The sequence below is a fragment of the Oncorhynchus gorbuscha genome, linkage group LG12 (genome assembly GCF_021184085.1).
Source record: "Oncorhynchus gorbuscha isolate QuinsamMale2020 ecotype Even-year linkage group LG12, OgorEven_v1.0, whole genome shotgun sequence".
NCBI lineage: Eukaryota > Metazoa > Chordata > Actinopteri > Salmoniformes > Salmonidae > Oncorhynchus > Oncorhynchus gorbuscha.
In genome coordinates this window covers 63,128,926-63,148,821 of record NC_060184.1, presented here as the reverse complement: position 1 = coordinate 63,148,821, position 19,896 = coordinate 63,128,926, and the positions used below count along the sequence as shown (strand labels likewise).

Below are 19,896 nucleotides of genomic sequence, written 5' to 3'. Positions count from 1 at the left end.
ATCTCTTTCAGCAATATGAGAAGAGGCTTCACCAGTACACAGGAGTTTTTCAAAGACCACAATATTCTATTGAGGAAACATACACACTTCATCAACCTGACTATAAATGGACAATACCACTTTCCCCCCCCTATCTACACCCACCTTTTCACATGACCTCACTCACTCTATCTTACTTAACTTACTGTATAGGTTCAATTGTCAATAGCAATCCCATTCCTTCTTCACCCCATTAAATCTAGTCTATCCATCTAGGATAAAATATCAATGTATTTGGGTGTATGGGAAATCCTTGTGTGTGGTGAAAATAGATATGTGTGGAGGAAAATGTATATACAGTTTATGAGGGTAAGGGACGGAAATGATGCTTTGTTCAAATGTATAAAACGGGTTGTTTGGATCCTGGATGCTGATTGGTTGATAGAGAGGAGTTATAGCACCAGAATCTCCCTATTCAGGTAATGCCTATTAACAGTTCCATTAGATTTATCAATGCGCATCCACTGTCCCACAGCCCAGCCAATTTACCAACTTAATCTTCCCTGGAAAAAAGTGTCTAGACAATAGTTCCACATGCTAATAGGCTAGCATTTGGTTTGCAACAGTTTGGGTTTGTCTAAACCTTCCTGTTTGCCTCTCTGACCTGTGAACAATGTTGCAGACTATTTAGTATGACGGAAGGATGAAATAAAACAAATTTACACAATATAATAAAGTTTTTAATGAAAACATGTCGTTAATCTTTTTTAATATGTTGGCAACCGATTTATAAAAGTAATAAGGCCCTCGAACCTGGGAATTATTGAGAATAACACCCTCCTAAGGTCTGTTTCCCCAGCCCTTGGCTTCACTTCGGGCCTAAAAACAGCCTTTAGCAGGGAGTTATTTACACGATAATTCCCGGGTTCTCATGCCTTATTGCTGAAGTAAAACAGTATCCAAGGACAATGTTGTGGGTCAATGGCAATGAAAAACGTTTATGGCAATGTATTTTGTGGAGGTAAAGAAGGATATAAACAGAATGTGAGAAGCTCATAACACTTTTTTCCCACATGGAACATGATTCTGCAGGTCAGTCTTTCAGAGCTGTGATGTTGGTGTTAAAATTCTCCTACATATCACGCTGCTTCAGGCAGTATTCCCTTCAACCCTCGACAACGCACAAAATAAGTTGACAGTGTTATTAAACCCTGACCCAGCCAAGGGTATACATCATACAGCCTATAAGAGACCAGAGGGGATTTCAAATCATGGTTCGGTTTCGAAAGGTTGACGTAAATCCACCCACTGCTCAGTTAATGGGAAACCAGCCCGAATGTGATGCAAATTAAGAGAGTCAAGGCTTCTCACGGCACGCGGAGGGAGGTAATTGGGATGATTGTGTTCGACAGTACAGATTAGCCTGTCACGCTACTTCACCTTTCCTCTGCTACCCCCCTTCCTGTACCCCTGTAAACAACACAGAGAACTCGGATTGAAAGGTATCAAACTAAATCTCCACGCAGCTGGTTATATAGTACTACAGCAACAAATATCGTTAGCCTCTCTGCCTGCCACCATTGCTGGAGGCTAGGAGCTGATAGCATACTTTGTGTGCTGTCGGGAGAGGTTTAAACCCCAAAATTAACAGATTAGTACTCAGCTGCAAAAAGACTGGGTTTGTGAGTACATTAATAGAATTTGTACGTCTGCTTTTATGGCACGTTTGAAACCTGCTATGAAGACAGAAAATGCGGGGGAGGTGGATGAAATAGAGCAGGATGCTTTGAGAGTGGAATCTAACTCCACTCACTGCTTTTCAATAGATGCCTGGGATCGATTAACCATGTCTTTGCCCATGTCTTTGAACATAACCATGTCTTTGAACATACTGTAGGTCCGTCCAGTAACAATACGCAGATCATATTACATGGATGGAAGTGGAGATGATTTTGGGGTTGGAAAATCCTTGCGAGAATCAAAGACAATGGAGTCTAAAAGGTAACAAGTTGGAATCGTAACAGAAAAATACTCCTTGTAAACTCAGAACACCTTGGGGAGTTTCTAATCTCGTGAGACATTTCATTTTGTCTTATTCTGAAATAGATTTATAGAATTAACTAAAGGGTGGATTGGTCACTGGGAATTAGATGAGAGTTAATATTGGGAGAAGGTCACAAGGAATTAGAGTTGGGGTTACCAAACCTAAAAGTACCTTTTTAAAATGTTGTAGTGCCGTGGTTTGGGGAAATCATGGAGAAGAGAGACCAGTCATTACGGGAGTGAATCGTTGGACTCGGTGGAGAGATAAATGTTGCCGTGTCTAAGGGTAGTACATGCTAAATGAAGGGCATACAAACAATGAGGTGGATTAAAACTAACGATTAATGATTGGAGGGAGGACAGTGGATTTATCAGTATCGAGCTTGGTTTGTAATTAAAATGTACACGTTGCTGATTAAGATGAAGCATAGTGAAAGCTAACGAAATGTACACTTTCTCTTCAAGCAGAGGAGGGGGTGTCATTTTCTACCTCTTTGGAAGGATTAGGCTGTAAAATGAGCTCCCAGATAAGTAAGGCCTGGCCATGTGTGTGTTTTCACCATTTGGTTTACCACACACAACAGCACGCAAACACAATTGACTGATTATGAATATGGGTTTCTGTTTTAAATGTTTGAAATGGATTTTGAAGGACAGGGAAAGAAAGGGAAAGGAAATAATTAATGGTGTTGAGGCCTGATCAATCTTACTAGAAATAATGGACAATAGGATTTTTAAGTGTAGTCTATTTTACCATTACGCTACTGGATACAATTATTTCTTTACTGGATACAATTACTTCCTTATAGAGTTATCAAGTGTTGTAATTCTAATTGGCTGATAATAGCCTGAGTTGTTCATCTTTGATTTAACAGGCAGTGTGATTATGTCGGTTAGTGTTTCTGTGTGTCACGTCCTGACCTTAATTCCTTTTTTACGTCTCTATTTTAGTTTGGTCAGGGCGTGAGTTGGAGTGGGCATTCTATGTGTTGTTCTATGTTTTTCTATTTCTGTGTTTGGCCTGGTATGGTTCCCAATCAGAGGCAGCTGTTTATCGTTGTCTCTGATTGAGAACCATACTTAGGCAGCCTGTTTTCCCACTATGATTTGTGGGTAGTTGTTTTCCGTTTCTGTGTTTGCACCATACGGGACTGTTTCGATTTTCATTCCTTTCCTTCACTTTGTTCTTTTGGTATTTTCTCGTGTTCTGAGTTATTAAAGTTATCATGGACACGTACCACGCTGCATTTTGGTCCGATCCTTCTTACTCCTCCTCAGAAGAGGAGGAAAACCTGTTACACTTTATTTGTTTTCACACAAATTTCACCAGATTGGGGATGTTGTATTGTTGGGATTTCTCCCGAGAAGTTAGCGACATAACTCCCTGATCCAGTATCTGTTGTGAGGTAGACAGCATGATAAGGGGGTATAGGACAATGTTTTCAACAGTGTGTGTTTACGCTCTTTGGCATTAACATTGGGAGAGCGGAATAGAATGTGGCTGGGGGTGGCTCATAAATTCAGGAAGTTGGTAATAGAGTCTCTTGGAAAAGGCACCACTCTATGTATATTGTTACAGGAGATAGCTTGTAGGAGAGGACAGCTAACTGCACAATATAGATTATAGAGACTAGTATGAAGTAAATTGAGTGTCACACAGACCCAGATCAAGGTGGTAGTAGCAGAGCTAGTTTTGTCATTGTCAACTTTCAATGAGGGGTTTGTCAAAGAAGGTATAATGCTTAAAAGGAAAGCCACAAATTCTTGTATACAGGAGGCCACATCAACGGAAGGGAAGTTTGCTGTAATAATATCATCAAATCTCCTGAAGAGTGTGATTAAGGAACATATGACTCAGAGTTTGTTAGGTTGGATACTATTCCAATGTCACCACAGGACTCATGCCACATAAAGAGGTAACTGGGAGACCGATGGGAGTACCGGGTGCTGTTATTCACATCACAAATGAGTGATTTGGCCATACTGGGAGAGTCTATGTTGTTCTATTGTCAGGAAATTACCCATGCGTTGCAGTGTGTATCTTCCCAGGTGAAAGAAGCCCACCGTAGACTCCCTCGGGATTGGAAAGCACACTCACTAGAGCCGGGAGACAAGGTGTGCTTGAAGGTCCATCAACCGGGTACCTTTCAGCCCAGGTGGACCAGACCCCACACTGTCCTATTAGTGACTGACACAACAGTGAAGGTGTCGGGAAGGCAGGCCTGGATCCATGTGTCCCAGGCAAAAGCTGCACCAACACCTACTGACTTGGGAGAGGCCGAGCAAGATGGAGAGGCTAGAGCAGGATGGAGAGGCTAGAGCAGGATGGAGAGGCTAGAGCAGGATGGAGAGGCTAGAGCAGGATGGAGAGGCGAGAGCAGGATGGAGAGGCTAGAGCAGAATGGAGAGGCTAGAGCAGGATGGAGATGCTAGAGCAGGATGGAGAGGCGAGAGCAGGATGGAGAGGCTAGAGCAGGATGGAGAGGCTAGAGCAGGATGGAGAGGCTAGAGCAGGTTTTGATAGAGGAGGTGATGATGGAAAAGAAGGAGTGTAGATCACAATGTAAAAAGGGCAGTAACGTGGGGCCTCTGGACATTTTTAGTTGGGGTAGTGTTTGTGGCGCTCCAAGGGTAGAAGATCAAATAACACTTTATATAGAGTGGATAGCTCAATACGAAGATACTCGAGTTTGGAGAGGGTAACATCAAAAGTTGCGGAAGCCGTAAGGGTAACTAATCATAAAGGCATGGTGATATGGGTGGTTCCATTTGAAAATAGATCTAGTGTCCTAGATGTAGGATGTTCTGATAAGGGGATGGTTCTTTAACAAACAGGAATTTGGAAAGAATGCAATGGAACAGATAGTTTGAGGAATGAAACCAGATTCTTGTCCCTCCCTCAACATGGCAGTGTGTGCGATAGACTCCAGTTGAAAGAATAGTAGTTAATAACCTTCAAGTTAGTGTGGGTAGAGGACAAAACTTCCGATAGTTCTACGACACAGGACGTCAAGCCAGGCGAAGCTACAGAAACGAAAGAGAGGGAATTATATTGGAGCAAGAAGTTTTACATACCTGTCACTCCGTATTACCCAACACCAACAGGAATGAAATGGTCGAGGAAGATTTTAGATAGTGAGAGACCGAGGACCTGGGGAGAAATAGCTTGTTGGGGCAATCAGACCCTGGACGATATTATGCGAAGAGAGTATAATGACCAGATAGTCTTTATTGGCTTGAGGAAAGTGAGGGTACAACAATTGAGAGGGTTGTCACAGATCCATGTATACAAGAAGCTGTATTCCAGGAGAAAAACCTTGCAGTAGTGGTGGCAGCCCATCTGTTGCAGGGGACAATCAGGAAGCATGTGACCCAGAGACATGAAGAACTGGACACTCTCTCAACCCCACTGCTCTCTCCTCCATATCAAAGGGCAGATAATCCATTGACATACCTCCCAACACACGGTAAGAGGACTTTGTAGAAGGATTGCGGAAAAACAACCTTTAAGCCCTAAAACCTATGTCACACATAGGGTTTTCACATGGGGTGGGGATGGGTATGCCGTGGGATGAGAGATCCAGATCTGAGTAATGGTCATTATTGCCCGCCAGTCCCTGCTGTAGCACAACATAAGGAGGCAATAGATAAGCTGGTCAGGAAAACATTGGGAGAGGACTGGGGAAAAGGCAGAGAATATCTCATAAACTCAATCATAGATCTAACGGGTAAAGCCGGTGATGAAAGTTACTGACAGTGACAGAGTTAAAGCGGTACCAATACTTCTGGCTGTTACATTGGGAGTAATAACAAAAAAAGACTTAAGGTCGTGGGATGTGCTATAGGAACAGCACGGTATTGGACAATTGGTCAAATCAGGTGGATGTTGGAATATGCGGCATGGGCAGTGTTGGCAGTTACGGGGGTAGCTCTGATGGAATTGTTTGGATTCCATATAGTAAAAGCTTTCTTGCTGAAATGCACATATAGTGCAGATTTGCCACATGAGGAGGTGAAATTGATTCAGGCTACGGCTCACGTCTTTAGGGTAGCTTTAGGAGGTGAACGCAGTGAGGAGGACTTGGCTGAAAAACATCTCTTGTGATCCTGTAGCCCTTGATGGAAGACTGAGAAAAAGCATTAGGGGGATATTTAGAGCCCTACATTTTGTGGACCTTAGCATAAAAGCATATCAGTGGGCATAGTGTTCAGGGGTTGCAGGAGATTGTGTCGGTCGGGTTTCTTAAGCTGTGGTCGGAGATTTAGTTTATAAATGTATCTACATAGATGCTTATGATAGATAATCAGTAGAAATTAGGATTGCTTTAACTTAATGTTGATTCATTTTTTCTAGTATTTTTTTCCTTCTCTATCTATCAAGTCTGTTTCTATCACACTCTCAGATCGGGAGAAAACCAAAGAAGAAGAAAGTCTACAGCAGGCAGTTGAATGATTGTTTAATGGTATTAAACAATAAGAAGGATTTATGCTTTAATAGGGGGGGGGGTGATGGATTCTATCAAAATGTAACATGTTTCAAGTTAAACTGTAGTTTGTTTGTATCCTGTTTAGTGAATGGTTACTGTGAGTATAAATGGAGTTTAGGCCATGAAACTGTGTGTATACTAATTTAGAAAAGTTGACCTAATCAGATAAGAGGAAATTGCCTTGAATCAGAGAGCAGGGTCAGGCCCAGAACAGAAGATGGACGGGGTATGATTCTGACTATCTGGCGATACAAAGAGAGAACCATGGACATTCCACAGGGGAAAAGAGGGAAACTCATTGGGGTCATAAAATGTATAGCTGGGGAGGTGACGCCTATAAGGGAAGAGTATAAAATGTGTTGTGAGCTTTCTAAATGTATGCACTCAGCTGACTGTATCCTTGGTATTAAACACTTGAAACGTCTTGTGAGCTCTTGGTCTCAATTACTTATAGTAAAGAAGTTGCAATAACATTTTCCTTTTTAACCGTGCTACGGAAATATATGGTGTTGCTTAGCAGAGAAGGTGTGAACAGACTGTTGATGAGGTTTCTGAGAGCCAATGTTTGCGTTGGGCCCATATCCACAAAGCTTCTCAGAGTAGGAGTGCTTATCTAGGATGTGTCCATATAATCTTATTTATTATGAACTAAAATCACTCCTACCCTGAGACGCTTTGTGGATACTGAACTAGCCTCTTTGCAGTGTCAACACCATCCTGCTGTTGCGATTGGGCATGTTGCGATTGGGCATGTTGCGATTGCCTAGCTGAAGGAAGTGTGGATACTTTGTATCGGTTGTTACCTGCAGTGAAGTTGTAGTTGGCTGAAAATCCAATTGCCTCCAGTTCGGCATCAGAAACAAATTTTATCCAGAGGTACCGTCCACTGCTCCTGATGAAGGGAGGGATGGTCTGGCCACAGTAGCGCCCGATTATTGGGGAGAAGCCAAAGGGGCCGTCTCGCACCTCGATGTTGTCAAATTTACATTCCCATGAAGGCTCTATAGAATACCTCTCATCAAAGAAAAGATCGATACACAGCCTCGGAGGAGCTGGAGGAGACAAAGAGAGTAGATAGCACAGATAAATATAATGCTCAAACTGTGTAGCATATTACACAACACAGTACATCTATAAGGCATATAAGGCAAAACATGGAGAACAAATTAAGTGCAATTAAACAGCGTGCAATTAAGATGAAGCTTTCTTATGGTAAATGCCCATTGGGGGTTTACTCATTTTGAGTCATTTTGCAATGCAATTGAAATAAATACTCACTGTAAGTTGTCTTAAATTAATGAACTACTATGTGGCTTAGATGACTGAACTACTAAGAAAATCTGAATCTTAGAATCCCTGTGTTTTATTAATTTATTAGTGAAGGACTTTCCAAGTTTTCCAAGCAAATAAATCATACAGTAATGAATATAACTGATCCCTGGAGGAGGGAACGAGGCATAACATACTATGGGGAGTCAACGACCAATTATACTCACCTGAAGAAAACTGAAATCACACCCAAAGGGCCAATGGATGCTGAGCCCGACCTCGGAAGTCCCGCCTTCCTGGCTATAACACCAGGACTCACATGAATTTCCTCAATTCAGTACCAATCTTCAACAAGCCCAAACTCCTTGACGGCGCAGGGCCAAAATATGTTATATCTCGTTCCCTCTTTCAGGGAACAGTAGTTATATTTATAACTGTACGTTCCCTTTCATTACCTTTCACACTGGGTAGAACATACATCTGGGTATAACTGGGTATATAACTGGGTAACATACATCACGCTCCAAGATGGCTCAGAGAGTACCAAACCAGGATGCCCACACTAACCCAAGCACACACAGGTTCCACCGGCTCCAAAAAGGGTTTACAGAAGCCACCTTTTCCCTTAATACTTAGCAGCGAAGTCTGAACTGTCAGAGCCTCAAGAGACCTCAACTGTCAGAGCCCTATATAGGGAACCAGAAGCTGCTGCAACTTAGCTATGCGCACTGACACGCTGCCACAGCAGCCCAAGTCCATTGACCCCACGGTTCCAAGAAAAAGACTTACCTTGTGAGCTTGAAACGTCAGAACTGTTCTGTTGTTTTGAACCACAACAGAACACCTGTGGTGACTTGTTAAAACGCACACGCACTCTGCAAAGCACCAACCAGAGTCGATGAACCAGGAAACCTACATTAACCTGGTAACTGTGTACTTGCGCACTGCCACGGCAGCCCAAGACTCAAACCCACAGGGAACTGTGGTAACCACACAGGGAGCAGTTACATCCAAACGATAAAACCTCACAAAGGTACAGTGGGGCAAAAAAGTATTTAGTCAGCCACCAATTGTGCAAGTTCTCCCACTTAAAAAGATGAGAGAGGCCTGTAATTTTCATCATAGCTACACTTCAACTATGACAGACAAAATTAGAAAAAAATCACACTGTAGGATTTTTAATGAATTTATTAGCAAATTATGGTGAAAAATAAGTATTTGGTCAATAACAAAAGTTTATCTCAATACTTTGTTATATACCCTTTGTTGGCAATGACAGAGGTCAAACGTTTTCTGTAAGTCTTCACAAGGTTTTCACACACTGTTGCTGGTATTTTGGCCCATTCATCCATGCATATCTCCTCTAGAGCAGTGATGTTTTGGGGCTGTTGCTGGGCAACACGGACTTTCAACTCCCTCCAAATTTTCTATGGGGTTGAGATCTGGAGACTGGCTAGGCCACTCCAGGACCTTGAAATGCTTCTTACTTCATGCCCTTGCTGATGGAAGGAGGTTTTGACTCAAAATCTCACAATACATGGCCCCATTCATTCTTTCCTTTACACGGATCAGTCGTCCTGGTCCCTTTGCAGAAAAACAGCCCCAAAGCATGATGTTTCCACCCCCATGCTTCACAGTAGGTATGGTGTTCTTTGGATACAACTCAGCATTCTTTGTCCTCCAAACACGACGAGTTGAGTTTTTACCATATTTCATCTGACCATATGACATTCTCCCAATCTTCTTCTGGATCATCCAAATGCTCTCTAGCAAACTTCAGACGGGCCTGGACATGTACTGGCTTAAGCAGGGGGACACGTCTGGCACTGCAGGATTTGAGTCCCTGGTGGCGTAGTGTGTTACTGATGGTAGGCTTTATTACTTTGGTCCCAGCTCTCTGCAGGTCATTCACTCGGTCCCCCAGTGTGGTTCTGGGATTTTGCTCACCGTTCTTGTGATCATTTTGACCCCATGGGGTGAGATCTTGCGTGGAGCCCCAGATCGAGGGAGATTATCAGTGGCCTTGTATGTCTTCCATTTCCTAATAATTGCTTCCACAGTTGATTTCTGCAAACCAAGCTGCTTACCTATTGCAGATTCAGTCTTCCCAGCCTGGTGCAGGTCTACAATTTTGTTTCTGGTGTCCTTTGACAGCTCTTTAGTCTTGGCCATTGTGGAGTTTGGAGTGTGACTGTTTGAGGTTGTGGACAGGTGTCTTTTATACTGATAACAAGTTCAAACAGGTGCCATTAATACAGGTAACGAGTGGAGAACAGAGGAGCCTCTTAAAGAAGAAGTTACAGGTCTGTGAGAGCCAGAAATCTTGCAAAATTAGAAAAATAATCCAGAAAATCACATTGTAGGATTTTTATTGAATTTATTTGCAAATTATGGTGGAAAATAAGTATTTGGTCACCTACAAACAGGTGACCAAATACTTATTTTCCACCATAATTTGCAAATAAATTCAATAAATTCATTCATTTACTTTTTTGCCCCACTGTATGTTGGGAACGCCAACTGGTTGGAGCACAGATATCACCAATTGTCATGCCACTGAATAATACCCAAGAAGCCATCACACCACTAGTGAAGTGAGCACACACACCGGTAGGCAACTCTTGTCCTTTGCTGTCATATGCCGCGGAGACAGCCTCCACAATCCAATGAGAAAGACCCTGTTTCGAAAGTGCCCTACCATGAGCTGGATTAGCGAAATAGACAAAAAGCTGGTCACAAACACGGATATCCTTCATCCTATCCATATACCTGCGGAAAGTGCGAACCGGACACAAGCCATGCAACCTACGTTGTTCACCGGAAGCAAACAAAGGAGGTGAGAAAGGGAACAACTCAAAAGCCAGTGACCTGTAAGACATAGGCATAATATTGGGAGCAAAAGCTGCATTAGGACATAACAGAACATGGAGGGTGTACTGATAGCACACGGAGATCTCCAACGTGCTTGACCAACGCCAAGGCCATGAGTATGGCGGTCTTGTAGGAAAGGACCTTCAGGTGTACACCAATGGTTCAAACAGAGGATCAGACAGAGCATCCAGGACCAAAGCCAGGTCCCAGGCCATAGGCTTAGACACTGGTCTGAGCCAACGCATGGTTTACAGGATCCGCAACACCAAAGGATGAGACCCCAATGTAGAGCCATCAATCCCTACATGACACGTCGAGATGGCTGCCATATAAACCTTCAATGTGGAAAAAGAAAGGCCCTGCTCAAAACGCTCTTGCAGAGGCATCAAAATGTCCACCAAAGAGCTCTGAAAAGAGGAAACTCCTTTAACCTAACACTAACCGTGTGCCACTTAAAAGTATGTAGACTGTATAGTCGTAATCCTGTTTGAGGGTAAACTCCTAGCCGTCAATTCAACCTTTTAGAGGCCAAACAAACAGATACTTTATCTGCGGTCATGCGTGCCAAACTCTCCCATGCGCCTGCGACAATAGATCCCAATGACACAGAACCATCCATGGGTCCCTGCCCAACAGGTAGATGATCTCCGGGAACCAGGGTTGTCTGGGCTAACGGGGAGCCACCAGAATCTACAACAGACTCTCCTGATGGACACTCCCCAACAGACGAAAATGCGTGTCAGCCCTTCTGAACCGGTCCCATATCTTTGGCAACCCCCGAGAGGTGCTGTCTCCACTCTGTAGGGATAGGACACCCCCCTGGAAAGTAGATCCGCACCCACAGGTTTAGGAGAGAGAGAGAACGCATCTGTTGTGATCACCCTGCGGGACACTACCTGGCCCATGAGAACCCCCTGCAACAGCAGTTGCGTGTCGCTCCAAGAAGTCATCGCCCTTAAGCATGACGAGATACCTTGAGCAACCGATGGCAGTGGCAGGATACATTCAGACGTGTAGCAATCACCCAGCGCTGAAACAGACACATCAACAGAAGAGACACCACAGCTATCATAGTGGCCATCAGACCCAATAACCGCAGGCACAAGCGAAAAGCACCGAATCCCCAAGCTGAAACCGTGCCAGACAGAGACAGAATGTGACACTCCTCTGCTGGGAAAAAAACGCATGACTCAGAACCGAGTACAGAATGAGACCCGGCAAAGTGTGAGCATTTTGAACTTGCAAACCTTGAGATGCTTATTTAAAACATGCAACTCCAGGATGGGATGCAATTTTCCATCGCTCTTGGGAACAAAGAAGTACCGGCTGTACCAAACGCTATGTACTTCTGACATGGGGACCACCCGTATAGACTGCTTTTGAAGGAGAGACAAAATCTCTTCTCTCAAGACAGGTGCTCGGACTTTGGAAACTGTTGACGTGATGACACCACGAAAGCAGGAGGCACAGCGACCTGCAGACTATTCACACTTGTCTCTGTCCTCATCACGCATGGTGAAACTGCTCATGCCCGTGGAGAATGCTGCCAGTCTTCCATTCATTATCTCCTGAAGGGGCAGAGGGTCACCCTGAGGACTGGGATAAAATCATTTTTGTCAAGCTTGTTTTCATATCCGCCACTCTTGAAAACTGTTCATCAGAATGTGGGGAAGGAACTGTTTTTATTATGTCCACACCTGGATGACACTGCACCTTTGATACTAGAGGTCGACCGATTATGATTTTTCAATGAAGATACCGATTATTGGAAGACCACAAAAAAGCCGATACCGATTAATCGGTCGATTTTTATATATATATTTGTAATAATGACAATTACAACAATACTGAATTAACACTTATTTTAACTTAATATAATACATCAATCAAATCTATTTAGTCTCAAATAAATAATGAAACATGTTCAATTTGGTTTAAATTATGCAAAAACAAAGTGTTGGCGAAGAAAATAAAAGTGCAATATGTCCCATGTAAAAAAGCTAACGTTCCAGTTCCTTGCTCAGAACATATGAAAGCTGGTGGTTCCTTTTAACATGAGTCTTCGATATTCCCAGGTAAGAAGTTTTAGGTTGTAGTTATAATGGGACTATTTCTCTCTATACCATTTGTATTTCATATACCTTTGACTATTGGATTTTCTAATAGGTACTTTAGTATTGCCAGCCTAATCTCGGGAGTCGATAGGCTTGAAGTTATTAACTGCGCAATGCTTGAAGCACAGAGAAGAGCTGCTGGCAAATGCAGGAAAGTGCCGTTTGAATGAATGCTTACAAGCCTGCTGCTGCCTATCACCGCTCAGTCAGACTGCTCTATCAAATCATAGACTTAATTATAAATATAATAACACACAGAAATACGAGCCTTAGGTCATTAATATGGTAAAATCCAGAAACTATCATTTTGAAAACAAAACGTTTATTCTTTCAGTGAAATACGGAACCGTTCCGTATTTTATCTAACGGGTGGCATCCCTAAGTCTAAATATTGCTGTTACATTGCACAACCTTCAATGTTATGTCATGATTATGTACAATTCTGGCAAATTAATTACGGTCTTTGTCAGGAAGAAATGGTCTTCACACAGTTCGCAATGAGCCAGGTGGCCCAAACTGCTGCATATACCCTGACTGCTTGCACAGAACGCAAGAGAGGTGACACAATTTCCCTAGTTAAAAGAAATTCATGTTAGCTGGCAATATTAACTAAATATGCAGGTTTAAAAATATATACTTGTATATTGATTTTAGAAAGGCTTGACGTTTATGGTTAGGTATACATTGGTGCAACGACAGTGCTTTTTTCGCGAATGCGCTTGTTAAATCACCCGTTTGGCGAAGTAGGCTGTGATTCAATGATAAATTAACAGGCACCGCATCGATTATATGCAACGCAGGACAAGCTAGATGAACTAGTAATATCATCAACCATGTGTAGTTAATTAGTGATTATGTGAAGATTGATTGTTTTTTATAAGATATGTTTAATGCTAGCTAGCACCTTACCTTGGTTCCTTGCTGCACTCGCATAACAGGTAGTCAGCCTGCCACGCAGTCTCCTCGTGGAGTGCAATGCAATGTAATCGTATCCAAAAATGCAGATTACCGATTGGTATGAAAACATGAAATCGGCCCTAATTAAATCGGCCCTTCCGATTAATCGGTCAAGCTCTACTTGATACTCTACTCTATTTGAACCCTCTGTAGCTCAGTTGGTAGAGCATGGCGCTTGTAACGCCAGGGTGGTGGGTTCGATCCCGGGACTACCCATACGTAGAATGTATGCACACATGACTGTAAGTCGCTTTGGATAAAAGCGTCTGCTAAATGGCATATATTATTATTATTATTATTATTATATTATGATACCCCTGAACATGAGGAACCTTGGGTAGAAACAATGTATTATTGTGATACCACTGTTCTGATACCCGGCTCCCACCAGGTTCGGGGACTTAGGCAACCAGTAACTTGCCCCCATTGACCGAGCCACTTGGGAGCATTACTGCCACAGTAGATGCTTGAGATGGAGGGCCCTGATAACACGCCCCCTGCCCTGGCCTCCAGCTAGGGACACCAGGTCTGCTTCTTCCACGGCACAGAAGAATCTGGTTTCACCCCACTCTCCTTCAACTCAGCATGCCCAGAAAGGGCCTGGACGTTTTCTTTCACGCCTCAGGAACTGCCGAACCGCTCGTGCGAATGATTTTAGTTGGAAAAGGACCTGTAGAGCTGCGTCCTGCTTTTGTTTCCTCTTTAAATGGGCCTGTCAAGACTCCATAGCCAAGCCAAACGACCTTGTTGGCAAAACTGTCTCATCCAAATATATCCGCATGTCCCTCTCAGCAACCCGGGACAACGTCAACCAGAGGTGGCGCTGAACCACAACTGTCGCCCACTATACTTTTCCCCACAGCCACAATAGTACAGCAGGACAAAATCAGCTTTAGCACGGATTTCATCAAGAAGCTCTGAAACTGGTTTCCCTGCCTCCACGGTCTTATTCAGCTCCTGCAGCAAATCGATATGATACATCTGCAGCATTGTGACCACATTCAATGATCGGGATGCCACAACCTTAGGCTGGTATGCTTTGTCCAGCAGGACCGGCAATGTTTATTTGGAAGCACAATGCTAGGATTAGCACCCTTGTTAACCTCTGGAGCTAAGTAACTCACCAGCTTTCCATGCATCAGCGGTGTGTAAACGAGCCTCCATACCCTCTATACCTCCATACCCTCTAAATTCATGAACTCGCCATAACCTAGCTTTCCTGGCTGAATGAGGGGAATCACAGGCCGCCTTTAGCTCACTGGGAAAATCTTTAAACAGGGGTAAGCGACGCTTCCCAACTGCAGGGATAGAAGGTAAATACCTTCCCCCAAACCTGGAGGAACACCGATGTGGGGTAGAAGACGGCCAATCCACCCCCAGTTGATCTGCAGCCCTACGACACAGCTCCATCAAAGGCGCATTAACCACCAATGGTTCACTCTCCCCCGCTGAGTCCAAAGCCAGGGCTTTAGGCTGCTCCAGACTGATGTCGTCCCATTCACAGTCTGAAAACCTTCCAGAGCAATCTAGGGATAGTGTATCATCCCAGGAATCCGGAATCTGAACGCTGCCAGAGAAACCGGAATGAGCCTCACTATGGGATGACACCCCTATCAACTCCGACCACCGCTGCTGCTCTCAGACAACCCCATTCCCGAGGTCGCTTCACCGGAAGACCCTTTAACAACACCCAGAGACACAGGTCACACAAACTGGTCTGGCTCAAAGCCTCCTGAGTGTGTTTCCACCCAAGGCAAACAGGACAGCACCCGTGAGTATCTTTAATTTTCCCTAGGGCACGGTCAGAGGTTCAAACTTGGATGGTTAGCATTTTTTTTTACTCACTCTTACCACTGGCCATCTTACTCATGCAAGGAAGCACTGGCTATACAAGCAGGGCAGAAAGTACTGTGTTTTAAGCAAACACAAATCCTACCCAAGCAAGGAAGCATTAACTACACAAGTAGAGCATAAGTGGTTAGCTTTTAGCAAACTCAAAAACCGGTAACAAGACCCAAAACTCACAACATCTAGGGGGACGAGTACTCTCTCCCCACTAACAGATACCTCAGGTGGAGTCAAATCTCATAGTTTGTAAATTGCATAACACGTTCTTCCTTCAGGCGAGCCGAAGAGCGAAGAATTTAGGAAATGGATGCAAGTCCCGGTGTTATAGCCAGGAAGGTGGGGCTTCTGAGGGTAGGCTAGGCAACTTTTGGCCAGTTGGGCGTGATTTCAGTTTTCTTCAGGTGAATATGATTGGTTGTTGACTCCCCATAGTATGTTATACTGTGTGACCGACTGATAGGGAACCTTATATTTATATCTTCATTATCAGTAGGCTATTGGTAATGTCCAGTGGCCTCGATCGACAATGATCTCACAAGCTTACACTCGGTCAGGTCTGGATGGTGGATCGGGCTAAAAGTCTGGCCCATCATACATATTTCATCTATAAATCCAGTTCAAACCATAACCCAGATGATACTGTTGCAGCTAGTATGGTTCCTCCAGTCCAGTAATAGAGTCTCTCTGTAGAGATGATCTTTCATGTATTCATTTAGTTCATATCATTAGGGCCTTAACCTAATCTCCTCCACTGATTAATCAAATATCAACCTCCCAGAACGTAAATTAAAATGACTGAGATTGCAACTTGTTGTCTGATTTCATTACCATCATCAGACAAACATCAGCAGCACAGCAACTAAACTGGCCAATCCCATCAGTAATTACTGTGAACACATATCTCAATATCTGGTCCAGATTTCACTCTGAAACATGAAGAGATACATCCACTCACAGAGCAACTTGAGCTCATCTATATTCACGGAAGCCTGAACTCAAGTAGACAGCAAGGAGTGAAACAGACAGATGGTTTTAATTTCTCACCTGGATCTAAGATTATAAAGATGTGATGACACTACTATTATTTTTTTACTAGGCAAGTAAGTTAAGAACAAATTTGTATGTTCAATGATGGCATAGGAACAGCCTGTTCAGGGGCAGAACAACAGATTTGTACCTTGTCAGCTCAGGGATTCGAACTTGCAACCTTCCGGTTACTAGTCCAACGCTCTAACCACAAGGCTACCCCTATATGTTACATGCTGTAAGATCAAGGTTCCTGAAACACTATTTAAGAGTCTGTATTCCTTATTTGTGGTGGTCTATTGAAACATTCCTTATTTGCTTGAAGAATGTCAACCCATGATCTGAACAGAAAACTTAGATGGCTTTATAATGATGTTAGTTACTGTGAAAGCTATTCACCTTCAATAATGTAAACACACTCCACTTCTGGGGGGTATTTGCTGGGGTAGTTGGGAGAAGTGAACAATCCCCCGTCTCCTTCTTTCACCCAGGTGCCACATTGTCCTGCAGGCTTCACTCCTGAATTGTTTTTCACTGAAAAAAAACAGTAGCAGAGTGAAGTGGATCAGACAGACAGACAGACAGACAGACAGACAGACAGACAGACAGACAGACAGACAGACAGACAGACAGACAGACAGACAGACAGACAGACAGACAGACAGACAGACAGACAGACAGACAGACAGACAGACAGACAGACAGACAGACAGACAGACAGACAGACAGACAGACAGACAGACAGACAGACAGACAGACAGACAGACAGACAGACAGACAGACAGACAGACAGACAGACAGACAGACAGACAGACAGACAGACAGACAGACAGACAGACAGACAGACAGACAGACAGACAGACAGACAGACAGACAGACAGACAGACAGACAGACAGACAGACAGTTAGTTAGTTAGTTAGTTAGTTAGTTAGTTAGTTAGTTAGTTAGTTAGTTAGTTAGTTAGTTAGTTAGTTAGTTAGTTAGTTAGTTAGTTTCAAAATGATTGGCACCTTTGATAAAGATGAACAAAAAGACAGTATAAAATAAATCATACAAACACTGAGATTTATTGTATGCTCCAAGAAATCAGAAAATATATAATTTTATACTAATGCAATTGCTCAGAGAAAGATTTGTTTAACAATTCATATTTTTTTCTCACAAAAAGATAGCAGTCAAAATTATTGGCAGCCCTATTTTCAACACCTTTCAATACCTCACCTTGCTAGGATAACCGCACTGAGCCTTTTCTAAAATGTTTTATGAGATTAGAGAACACATTGGGAAGGATCTAATCTCATAAAACATTTTAGAAAAGGGCTCAGTGCAGTTATCCTCGGAAGGTGAGGTGTTGAAAACGGGTGCCAATAATTTTGACACCTATCTTTTTGAGAGGAAAAATATGACTTGATAAATAAAAAATCTCTTTCTCTGAGCAATTGTGTTAGTATAATATGATATCTGATTTAGCTGAGAATACAATATAGCTCAGTATTTGTATTATTTATTTTATACTGTCTTTTTGCTCATCTTTATCGGGGGTGACAATAATTCTGGACTTGACCGTATGCAGTTATAGAGTGCATTATACCTGCTTCCTTCTTCGTTGCCCCAGACAACCCAAGTATGAGTAGACTTGCAACAACTGCAACAAGAAACAAATACATGTTGGTAGTATATCCGGCCTAGCGTAAAATAGGCCTACTCTGAAGATATCAAAATACAAGGATATGGGCCTTTAAAAAAAATCGAGTTTACCATTAAATAAATCCAACCTCAAATTATATTAATTTTAAACCATTTAATTAAATCCCTAAAGTTTCTGAACTTGTTTTTATAGAATTGGATGCGCAATCAAGAGCCACGCATAATCTACCTATTACACTGTTTGATACAGCAGACCTCAGGCAACACATAACTGGGCTTCTACGCACAATTCATCATACAGATGGAAAAAGTGTAGGTTATACATGCAATCTTCAGGCTAAATACCATAATGTATACATCCGCATGCAATGCTATGTAAAAGTAGCCTACACATGCGGTTTGAAAAGGTAGGCTATACTATAGAAATTGTGAAGGGGTATGAGTGCATGGATAACAAATTCGTTACACAACTGGACTGAAAACTACAGGCAACCACAATGGTACGTCAATTCATAAACTCAAGAATATTGTGCTACAACTCAATGAAGGTTTTGTGGTATAGGCGCAAGACAGTAAAGTCTGTTCAATATAAGTGGTGACTTACCGTGAAGGAGGCTGTGCCCATGTACCATGTCTGTACCTTTCACAAGGGGCTTCACGCTCAACTAATTCCATTTAGATTAAGGAATACTTCAAGAGGAAACGATTGAGATTTAAGGGAATTGCGAAATGGACAGCGTACCGAAATACCAAAAATAAAAATAAAATTGATAAGCCGAAAAATATCTTCACCTCAGTTAGACTTTAATTTCTTGAATGAGAAGATGAAAATTACAGAGAGAGAAAAATCGCAACTACTAGTCACCAGTTTCATATAAAACCAAAAGCAAGTCTAAACATTCGCCCGATTTCCATCCAAACGTTTCCAGAACCTTTTGGTGGTTCTGATGCACTGACCAGATGAATAGGTCCGTCATCGGCCTTCTCTGATCGCTCCACCTTTACAATCTAACGATGAAACAGATATAGGGAGAAAAAGCAGCTTTGGTTATTTTTCTTCGATCCCTTTATCTGGAAACAAAAATCCTAATGACGCGTGGGTATCCATCATCCTAAACGCATTCTCCGAATTGTTTTCACTGAGATGCGTAAAACCCCGGCTATCAAGTTCGACAGCAAAAGTCGTAACGTGAAGAAGAATTGTGTTTATCTCATCCTTTCTTCATCGATTCCCTCAAGCGATGGATAGTGTTCGTGGAGCATTCTCCATTCTTCTCTAGCGACTGGCTGGTCTCTCTCGCGCTCTCTCTCTCTCTCTCTCTCTCTCTCTCTCTCTCTCTCTCTCTCTCTCTCTCTCTCTCTCTCTCTCTCTCTCTCTCTCTTTCTCTCTCTCTCTCTCTCTCTCTCTCTCTCTCTCTCTCTCTCTCTCTCTCTCTCTCTCTCTCTCTCTCTCTCTTTGCACCCACCAAGAAGAGTTAATGGATATTGTCGCCCTCCTCCAAACGTTGATCATCCATTCATTCCTACAACTACTGGACTAACCTATAAACCAACCTAATTATAATTGGACCACACTCATACAAATATACGAAAACGACTTTGTTTCACGAATATAATCCAACTTCCCCGATATAAACGCCAATGAGGAGTAGAA

General features: G+C 42.8%; 1 protein-coding gene across 5 annotated transcripts in view; it reads right to left on the bottom strand.

Moving 5' to 3' along the window:
* Positions 1-19,563, bottom strand: part of neto1l (neuropilin (NRP) and tolloid (TLL)-like 1, like) — a 203,474-nt gene extending 183,911 nt beyond the window's left edge. For 4 of the 5 annotated variants that reach the window (XR_006830765.1, XM_046292566.1, XM_046292565.1 and 1 more), the window contains exons 1-4: positions 18,847-19,562; positions 18,187-18,240; positions 16,994-17,128; positions 7,313-7,561 (exon numbers count right to left, since the gene is read on the bottom strand). Coding sequence is in view for 4 of the 5 variants with exons in the window: in XM_046292566.1 (XP_046148522.1) it covers positions 7,313-7,561; positions 16,994-17,128; positions 18,187-18,240; positions 18,847-18,874 (466 nt within the window). In the remaining variant the exon portion in view is untranslated. Of the gene's footprint in view, positions 1-7,312; positions 7,562-16,993; positions 17,129-18,186; positions 18,241-18,846 lie in introns of all 5 variants that reach the window. The other variant, XM_046292563.1, reaches the window with a different exon arrangement.
* Positions 19,564-19,896: the final 333 nt, after the last annotated feature.